Source organism: Austrofundulus limnaeus, unplaced genomic scaffold (genome assembly GCF_001266775.1).
Source record: "Austrofundulus limnaeus strain Quisiro unplaced genomic scaffold, Austrofundulus_limnaeus-1.0 Scaffold123, whole genome shotgun sequence".
In the NCBI taxonomy this organism is placed as follows: Eukaryota; Metazoa; Chordata; class Actinopteri; order Cyprinodontiformes; family Rivulidae; genus Austrofundulus; species Austrofundulus limnaeus.
The window spans coordinates 1367462-1376726 of record NW_013952525.1 but is presented as its reverse complement, the minus strand read 5'-3'; the positions used below and the strand labels follow the sequence as shown (position 1 = coordinate 1376726).

General features: G+C 38.8%; 2 protein-coding genes across 8 annotated transcripts in view; both read right to left on the bottom strand.

The window, feature by feature from the left end:
* The window catches only part of ptk7b (protein tyrosine kinase 7b), a gene marked incomplete at its 5' end in the record, with an annotated part of 96466 nt that extends 92184 nt beyond the window's left edge, over window positions 1-4282 (bottom strand). The window contains 1 exon segment of the mRNA XM_014015146.1: window positions 3786-4282. Coding sequence (XP_013870600.1) covers window positions 3786-3864 — 79 coding nt within the window.
* Window positions 4283-5890: 1608 nt separating this feature from the next.
* klc1b (kinesin light chain 1b) overlaps window positions 5891-9265 on the bottom strand; it is a 32754-nt gene continuing 29379 nt past the window's right edge. For all 7 annotated transcript variants that reach the window (XM_014015147.1, XM_014015152.1, XM_014015150.1 and 4 more), the window contains 3 exons: window positions 8296-8420; window positions 6943-7000; window positions 5891-6855 (listed from right to left, as the gene is read on the bottom strand). In XM_014015147.1, the coding sequence (XP_013870601.1) occupies window positions 6781-6855; window positions 6943-7000; window positions 8296-8420 (258 nt within the window). In that variant the 3' untranslated portion in view covers window positions 5891-6780. The remainder of the gene's footprint in view (window positions 6856-6942; window positions 7001-8295; window positions 8421-9265) is intronic.

Sequence of the window (9265 nt, the reverse complement as noted above, 5' to 3'; positions counted from 1 at the left end):
TCTCTGGCCTGGGAACGTCTCAGAGTCCCCCAGGACGAGCTGGAAGGTGTCGCTGCGGAGAGCGGGGTCTCTCCTGCTGCCCCCCTGCCGCACCTGTTAGCGGATAAGCCGGCCGGACGGACAATTTATATTGTTAGTCTAAATTATTATATTTAAAATTATAACTCTAATTCAAGCAGAATAGCCTATTGTCAATATAATCATGGAGTGTGATTTATTTTCAACTCAAATTTTCTTCAAACTAATGAAATATAAAGTTATTAGGGAGGAAAACCCGCCTAGATAACAGCAGACTGGCTGTTCATAAAATATACGACAGTTCTGGACCACTCGTAAATTTTGTTCGTATCTGAAAAAAATCTTAGAATACGAAAACATTGGTGATTGCCACAAATTCTCCTAAATCACTCGTACGCACAACTTAAGAACAAATCTGTGCGTACGAACGGTTCTTGCATGAGGCCCAATGTTTGCAAAACAGACTGAGCTGCAAACTTTTTTTTCGTGTGTTTGCTGATGTCAATAAGCTGCAGCGGCCATGTTGACTTCCTGAAAGTTTCATTAAAACCCGTTCAGTGGTTCATGAGATATTTTGGCAAAAGACAGACTTTCAGCAGCAGATGACAGACAGTGTAAGACTGAAACGAGGATATTTCTGCTCTTAAAGTGGCTTTTATCTGAGAGCTGCTGCAAATAGAAACCAGAACAGAAAGGCAAAGGTTCCTGCAAAGTTTTTTCTTTTCTTTTAAACAGATATTTAACCACGACACTGAAATCAGTGGAGATAAAAACGGTTTGGTGTGGCTCGTTTTATGAGTTTCTCTTAAAGAGGCTGTCGTTTGGGTCATAAGTTATATATTTATATTTCTACAAACAAGCCCACAGCYGCCGGGGCTCCCCTGCCGCCTGCACACAGAGGACACATTCATCCTAAAATGGGCACCATGAGGAGCCTGAGGGGACGAGGAGGGGGGCGGCAGACACACTTCAACCTAAAGGAATTTATTCAGGCACTTTGACTGACGTGGCTGCGCTGAAGACTCCAACACAATCTGTGATAATCAGATCAAACCGGCTCCGTTAATGATCGTTAATGATTGGGTTGTGAACTCTGGAGGAGAGGATGTCAAAGTCATCGTGTTCACCTCTCCGGTTCTGTTTGGGTTCACGTGAAATGTTTTGTGGTTTTAGTTTGCAAGCTGGAGGCGATTCAAACGTGCAAACCTTTTTTTTTTCATACGTGTGGAAATGACGAGGTGAAACGTGACCCAAATTATACAARGTTTGTGAAATGTAAATAAAAAGAGAACGCAATAATTTAAGTGGAACAAATAGGAAACAGCTGGAGGGAACATTTTCATCGTCACCTGATAAAAGTCGCGTCGTTTTGTTCTCGGCTTCGTGTCACTCGCCACTTCTCACCATGTGACAAATGTGGCGCTTTATACGTGAAAATTTCATGGCCACATGACCTGCAGTGATTTTCAACCTTTTTTTTTTTGAAGGGGAAAATCGATAAACAGATTTCGCCACTTTTTTTTTCCTGAAAATGATCATCCTATTTGATTTCATGAAAAAAACACTTCAATCCACCCTCAGCTTATTCCTCCTCTGGAGCCGAACAAACCCAAAACCCCCATCCTCCTTACGGACCGAGGCCCAACTTTAGTGGTCGTACCAAAAACAATCTACAGGAAGAAYWAAKTAAAAAGARGTGAAATTTGAATGAAGTTTGGCAATGATGTTGAGACGGGACTGCGCAGTTAGGTTTGTGATATTTAGCATGTTTGAGTTTTATATTGAGTTTGAATCAAAACAACGAGACAAACTTTTTGTGGGGGAACGACACAACATGCCCACCTGGTTTCTTAACTTTTCTCCTTCTTGATCTTCTAGTTGAAAAAAAATATATTTTCTCTTTGGATGTTTCGTWATGCAAGTTTATTTACCCCAAAACCAAAAATGTCTGCCTCCGTCTACAACACGACGTGACAAACTACCCAACTGTCCGACTTCGAGTGTTGTCTCCGAGGTGAAGAAAGCCCGTGACGTGATGTGCAGCAGGAGGGGTTTTGTGTCTCCAGTGCCATAGTGTTGGTAAGGTTCGGCACGGTTCCAAGCCATTTCCATTAGGCCAGARTCTTGGAACCGGCCCGTTTTTTAGTACCGACTTCGTTGTGGTTCCAAGTAGTCTCAGTTGACACCAAAATGCGACATCAGAACACTCTTCATCACTAGCTGCGTTTCCATTGACCATGAAAATGCGCAAATTCGAATTTCAAAAATAAATTTGCTCAATGGAAACACGTCAATTTTGAAAAAACTTCCTTTTTTCAACAAAATGTTTTTGCGCTAGGTTGAGGTGGTTTTGCAGCCGTATCGAAATTRGTGTTTTTCGCAAAACTGCAATGGAAACACTTTTTTCGCATCACGGAAGTCACGTGAKCAACAACCGGCTGTTTCTACTGGTGAAAAAGACGACAAAGAAGACAACAGGAAGTAGAAGTCGTCGTAAAATCACTAAAGTTGTAAAAAAAAAGGTAGTAAACTCACCGACTACAATTTCCCAAAAACACAGCATACGTAGCCGCTCCGACTTGCCGCTCAAAAGCCTCAATAAATGACGCCGACGTCTCCTCTGATGACGAGCGCTAGTGTCGTGGTAGCAACATGCTATGTGTTTACATCCATCGCCGCCATGTTTGTAATGACTTATCACGAGAACAAACATATTCACGCATGACTTTAATAGCATTTCTTACTTAATGGAAAACACTGCAGTTGCGAAACTGTTTTTTTTTTTTTACATTAATATCAGTAGAATATCGACAAAGTTTTGCGCACATTTGCAATGGAAACACAGCTACTGATTGGCTGAGGGGTGGTCACTGGTTGCGTCTGAGCTGCCTTTACAACAACAACTTGAGGCGCCATTTTTTCAATTGTAGCAGCGRCATTAGTCGTGTTTCCATCTCTTATTTTGAGCATTAACTCTTTTTTGAAAAACCCCAAAAAACTCTCAGAACCTCTGAGAAACAACCTCTGAGAAAAACTGCCTGTAAAAAAATATATAATGGGACAACTTCATTTGGTAAGACTTTTTAATCTCCCATCATCTACAGTTCTAAACGCCTGCCTCTCTGATGGTATGGGGGTGCATGAGTGCCTCTGGCTACACATGTGGAAAGGCACTATCAAGATTTTGGAACATCTGCTCCCGTTCAGCAAAGAAGAGCTCCAACTGACAGGAACAGGACAACATTCCCTCCAAAAACTCCAGAACTGGTCTCCTTTTTKTTTTAAACAGGAGATGCTTCACTTTGGGGCCATCAAATACTAAAATACAATTTTTTTCTCCAACAAATGGTGCAATTCCCTAGTTTCAACTTTCATGTTTAAATTGATTTGTGAGATTTGCAAACCGTTACATTCTGTCTTAAATCCACTCAGTCCAAAAAGATTTTTAATTAGGTCACCATTCTGTTTCACTTAAACACAAAATCTTCAGTGACCCCCCCCCCCCCACACACACACACACACACACAAACTGGGGGTCATTGGGGGAGGGGTGTGCCCCCTTCCTTAGAGCATCCCCCCGCTAGTTCAAGCTTTAAAGTCCTTCAAAACTGAACAGTTTTCCACTAAAAACTAAAATATTCATCAGAATTAATTTCCTGTTGTAGTTTTTGTGTTGCTCCAATGAAAGCAGAAATATTTCATTAACTAACAAAACAACCGTGTTTATGCAGAGGTGGAACAAACTGAGTAAGAAGCTTTTTACCGACCTTGGAAGCAGAAAAAGCCAACAGCAAACATCACATCCACCGGGGCTTTCCTCCGCCGAGTCCCTCCCGGTAGGTCCATCCTGTTGACCGGTGCTCCCTGGTTATAGTTTCCCGGAGAGGAGAGGCAAAGCTCGGCGGATAAGGAGAAGCGAGTCGGCGGTTAAAGCTCAGGTGAAACCAGCCGAGTTTCCTGCGCAGCTCCCCCCGGGGAGGAAGGGAAGCCCAGGCGGCCTGCTCACCTGGTTCAACGGGGAAAGGGCAGTAACATGTGGGGGGGAAACCGACGCGCAACGAAACKAGGATCCGGCAGCCGCGCCGAAAGTTTGACGCGGAGTTTAAACTTCCAGGTGGCTTTTCGAAGAGGTGGCTGCTGGAGGATGGTATCCCGCCGCGACTCGCTTACAGCCCGGCTCGAGCAGCCGCCGTGTCCTCCGCGATCCCCAGAGCCGCTAAACTGCCGAACCAGCTTCTCCACCGCCGCCGCCTTCTTCCACCAGTAGCGAGTTCGGCTCCAAGTTGGCTTCCTCCCACTCTCCTCCTCCTCCTCCCGGGTGAAAARGTTCCCAACACCAGCGTATAGATGGCGGTAATAACACACACTTGTTCCGGTTTACACTTGTAAACATAAACGCTACAAAATAAAACTAGCTCGCGCGTTAACAAAGCTTTAGCAAGATTCTTCTTCTACGTTTTTTAAATGGCTGTTGATTAGCATTTTAGCTAGCGATTTTTCTGTCTAAAATGTCAACAACTTATATTTTTATATAATTACATTATTTATAATAACTTCAAAAAATCATTTCGCATTATTTTCCGTTAGGGATATTTGTTTGCCAAACTACTATTGTTTTATCTTGATTATTATACTTTTTATTTATTTTTATTTTATTTAGAAATTTATTCATTTCACTTGTTTATGCACAACAAAGGACAAAATAACATGCAAAAAATAAAAACAAATTAAATGAAAGGCAGCAGCAGAAGAATAAATCTTATGTCTGCCCCTTTTTTAAGTGGCATATATTTAAGCACGTAATATAATATTATATTAATAATACGTAGAACTTGATGGGTTCAAATAAAATTTTTGGTTTTATTTTACTTTTTGGGCAAGCAAAGAAAAAAAATTAACGCAACGAGGCAAAAAAAAAATACATCATATTTTGAAACTCGTCGTTTCCGCTTCGGCGTGTGTACTTCCGGCAACTTGACGACATTCCCGTTTCCGGTTTTCATATCTGAACAGGGAAAAGGAATACAACAGTGCGACCCGCTGGTTTTACTTGAACACTGACTCTTTTATTTAAAATTTGTCTTCAATATAATTCAAATTTAATCAAATGAAAGGTCAATTTTTAAATATATTTATGTGTTGAAAATAAAGTAGCTTTTATGTTTTTATTTTATTACCTTAGTTCATTTTTCAGTGTTAGTTTTTATATTTTATGTATGTTTGCACTGGAAACGGAGTGACTTTAATCTCATTGTACTAGTACAGTAACAATAAAGYCATTCTATTTTATTTATTTTATGTTTAAAAATTACAAACAACTTAAATGTTTAAAGCATTGCTATAAATTTATTTGTTTTTAATGTAGAAATATGACAAAAATGCACTGTTAATGAAATAAAAGTTAATTTATAACTGCTTTATAGGGCATGGCTCAGACTGGAGACCTGTCCAAGATGTCCCCCGTCTCTCCACACAGCAGCTACTGGAGAGAAGTACGAGGAAAYGGGGAAAAACAGGTAAAGAAAATAGCTGAATATTTATTTAAAAAAATAACCTCCTGACTTCTGAAGGAGTACGAGTTTCTGGACACGAGGGCGGCATCGCTCACACTCACGTTTGAAATGTCTCAGGGAGCAGCGGCAGCTCTCACGCTCCACTGAACTCTGCTACTGAAGGAGCCTCTCAGCAACAACTCACATTAAAAGCTCAGACGTACGGAGGGATTAGCAGCGAGCAGAGAAAAACCCCGGGCCGGGTAGGGAGAAGTAACGATGCACCACGTCCTGTTCCCACAGTCTGGTTACTTCCTGCGGAGCTGGAGCTCWGGGGCATTTATTAAACTAAGTAACATTCACTAAATTAAAAACAAGAATCAATAATAGAAATTACTTTTATTCAAGAATCCACATAAGAGAAAGTGACACCAGCCTTTAGTTATTTCATGAGAAAATAAAGTCTAAATAGAAGCACATTAAAGTCAGGGTCCTGATCAAGTCTATGATTCGTAAACCTAAGATCCCACAACAGTTCACATTTCCTACAAATACGAAATGAAAGCAAAACGCAGAATTAAAATCATTACACAACATTCCAGTTCTTCAGAGACTAAAATGCTTCAATCACCTGAGAGTTGTGCAAARAAATCATATAAAGTACGATGCAGTCGAGCTTAAATCCTGCAGTTCCAGCTTCGTATTTCATCACGATGCAATAAAATCTATATATCTATCAATATATCTATATTTAGGCTCCGGGTCCAAAAAGCCTCGAGTGTTTTGGGACTTTTATTCCACTGTGGTGAAACTTAAACTGAGGAGAGAAACTTTTCAATATAAGCAGTAAAGGTTGAAGTAGCAGCTTTTTACAGGTAAATTTAAAATAATAAAAAAAGTCACGTGACTTAAAAACGTGTCAGCTGAATAAACATTTCACCCTGTTTCCCCAAAGCTTTATCAGTTTTARATTAATGCAAAAATAATAATCTCARCAGGCGGGACGAGTTCCCAACCCAACATGGCACCTTTTCTATTTAAAGATATAAAAATCTACTTGTTTATTTTCACGTCCTAACAAACAAATGGCACATTTAGGAGTCATAAACATGAGAAATCACAGGTCAAAGTTGAAATGAAGAGATGAACCGGCACAGGTGAGCTCTGAGAGGTTTCAGCAGGAAGTCTCTGACTCTGACGATGTTTGTGTTCGGATCAGACGCCGTGCGGTCGGCCATCTTGGTGGGTGCTTCAGTCTCCTGCGCGCGGCTCAGTTTCCGGTGTAAAGGTCCASGGTGCTGGAGCTCAGACCCCGGCTGACTCTGAAGTTACCGCCTTCTCGAGTCTGACGGAGCAAACGAACAAAAACATTTTAAAAAGCAGCTTTAAGAGAAGAAATGTGACCGAAATCTATTTCATTTGAAGATTTCACCTGGAATGAGTCGTCGCTTGTTTTGTTCAGGTAGTTCAAGGAGGCGGCTCTCTTCATGCTGATGGAAGAAAAACAGGAAAACAGGTCTGAACYCGGATACAAAAAATAACTTTGGGCTAATTTAGCTATTTAACTTTTAAATCTATATATTTTTGCGTCATTAAAATACATTCAGATCTTTCCAAAACCACACAAAAATGTTCTGCTACGGCTACCTCTGATTTTTCTTAAGCTATTTTATCTTCTAGCTAGTCTTTTGAGACTTTGTGAACATTTGCTACATTAGCTTTTAGTCTTTCGATAATTTCATCTTTTAGCAAAGCTTTTGATGCTTTTACAGTTTTTCTACATTTATCTAACAGCCAGCTTATTGCTGCTTTTAGCCTCTAGCTAGTCTTCTGATACTTTCAGCTGACCTTTTCCTATTTTTAGCTTTAAAAGTATTTTGTTTCTTTTTGTCATCTAGCTTGCCTTTATAATTTTTTTTGCTATTTTTATATTCACTATAGCCTTTAGCTACAGTTCTACTTTTGACTTTTTGTTAGTCTTTTGCTATATTTACCCATCTTTTYCCATGTTTAGCTTCTAGCTAGCCTTTTTAAAATTTTGACCCCTTTACAACATTAGCTTTTAGCTAGTCTTTTGATGTTCAGAAACAAAAATAAGATTTTACACCACCATAAAGCCTTTTAAAACTTTTAGGCTTTTGCTGCTTTTAGCTACTTTCAGATGASCTTTTCCTGTTTTTAAGCTTTAAAATAACCTTTGTTACTTTTGTCATTTAGCTTACCTTTAGAAGTTTTTAGCTATTTTTTCATCCACTATAGCTTTTAGTTACAGTTGTTCAACTTTTAACTTTTTGTTAGCCTTTTGCTACATTTACCCAGCTTATTGCCATTTTTAGCTTCTAGCTAGCCTTTTTAAAAGTTTGAGACACCTTTGCTATATTAGCTTTTAGCTAGTCTTTTAATAGCATTAAAAACAACATTTTACACCACAACACATTTTAAAACTGTTAAGAATTTTGCTACTTTTTGCTTCTAGCTAGTCCTCTGATACTTTTAGCTAGCCTTTTTTTTATTTTTGCTTGTATTAGCCTTTTGTTACTTTTATCATGTAGCTTTTTGCTACTTCAGCATTTATTTCAGTCAATGTTCTGCTTCTTTCAGATTTAGAAACTCAGCTCCTTCAGCAGTTTTCAGATTAATTTTCTCATTAAAATTTGATTTATGAAAAAAAATTCTATAAATAAATAAATAAATACACAAAGCTTTAAGCCATAAAGCAATACTGGCTCTGAAAATTTCCAAATGTTCAGTGAACTGGGCCTGTGTTTCTGTCGGCTGTTTTTACTTTGTGCTGCGAGGTTCTGGCGGTCCGTTGCCCTGAAGTTTCTTCACCAGCAGCTCGCTGCTGCGGCGTAAGACGTCTCGGAGTTTCCCCAGAGAGCCGCTGCGCTGCAGAGCTCCACTYCCGTCCTGCAGACACACAAACACCAGCTCTGCTCCAGTCACTCCTGAAATATAACCTTCATTTTTCTGCAAACCAATAACTGCTTCAGTTAAACACAACGAACTTTAATAACAAATAAAGAAATCTATATTACGTGACGAACTGTAAAAACACCTAAAATACAATCGTTTATGTTTAAAAACCTCACTGTAAACAGTAGAATTTAATTTTTTTAACAAATGTATTAAATTAATTTTTAATTTACACCAACAATAATTTAATGTCTTAAAACTGGGAGAAGGTAAAATAATAACAAAAATATATCTTGACACCATCTTAACTAAAACGATGGCATTAAAAGGAGCTCTCAGGCAACCTGTTTGCACTTTGAGTGTTGAGGGTGACTCTCAGCTACTACCACACCAAACATGAGCTGAATATCTGTAAAACTGACAGAGTCYTAGGCATGTTTGTTTGGTTCAACGGCTTTAATTCATCTAAAACAGAGTTTTATTCATATCAGTCCAACGGTTCATGAGCTTTTTTGATAAAAGTCCGACAGCGTTTCGCTATCAGTGATAAAAGATGCTGTTTTTTATTTTATTTTTATTCATATTTTGTGAAAATAAACAGAATCAGAGTTTTATCATCATGTGTTTGGGATTATAAGTTTATATTTTAATATAAGGACAGCAAACAATAATCAGTCATTTTTAAATTCAGCCCATTTCTTTTCCAAATGCGGTCAAAACATTAATTTATCCATCTGCTCATTCATTTAAAATCTGAATATTCTTTTGCACAAAGTAGCCATTGGAATGATAAAATATTCTTGCATACTCCTGATAGTACTACAAAAATATATATTTTT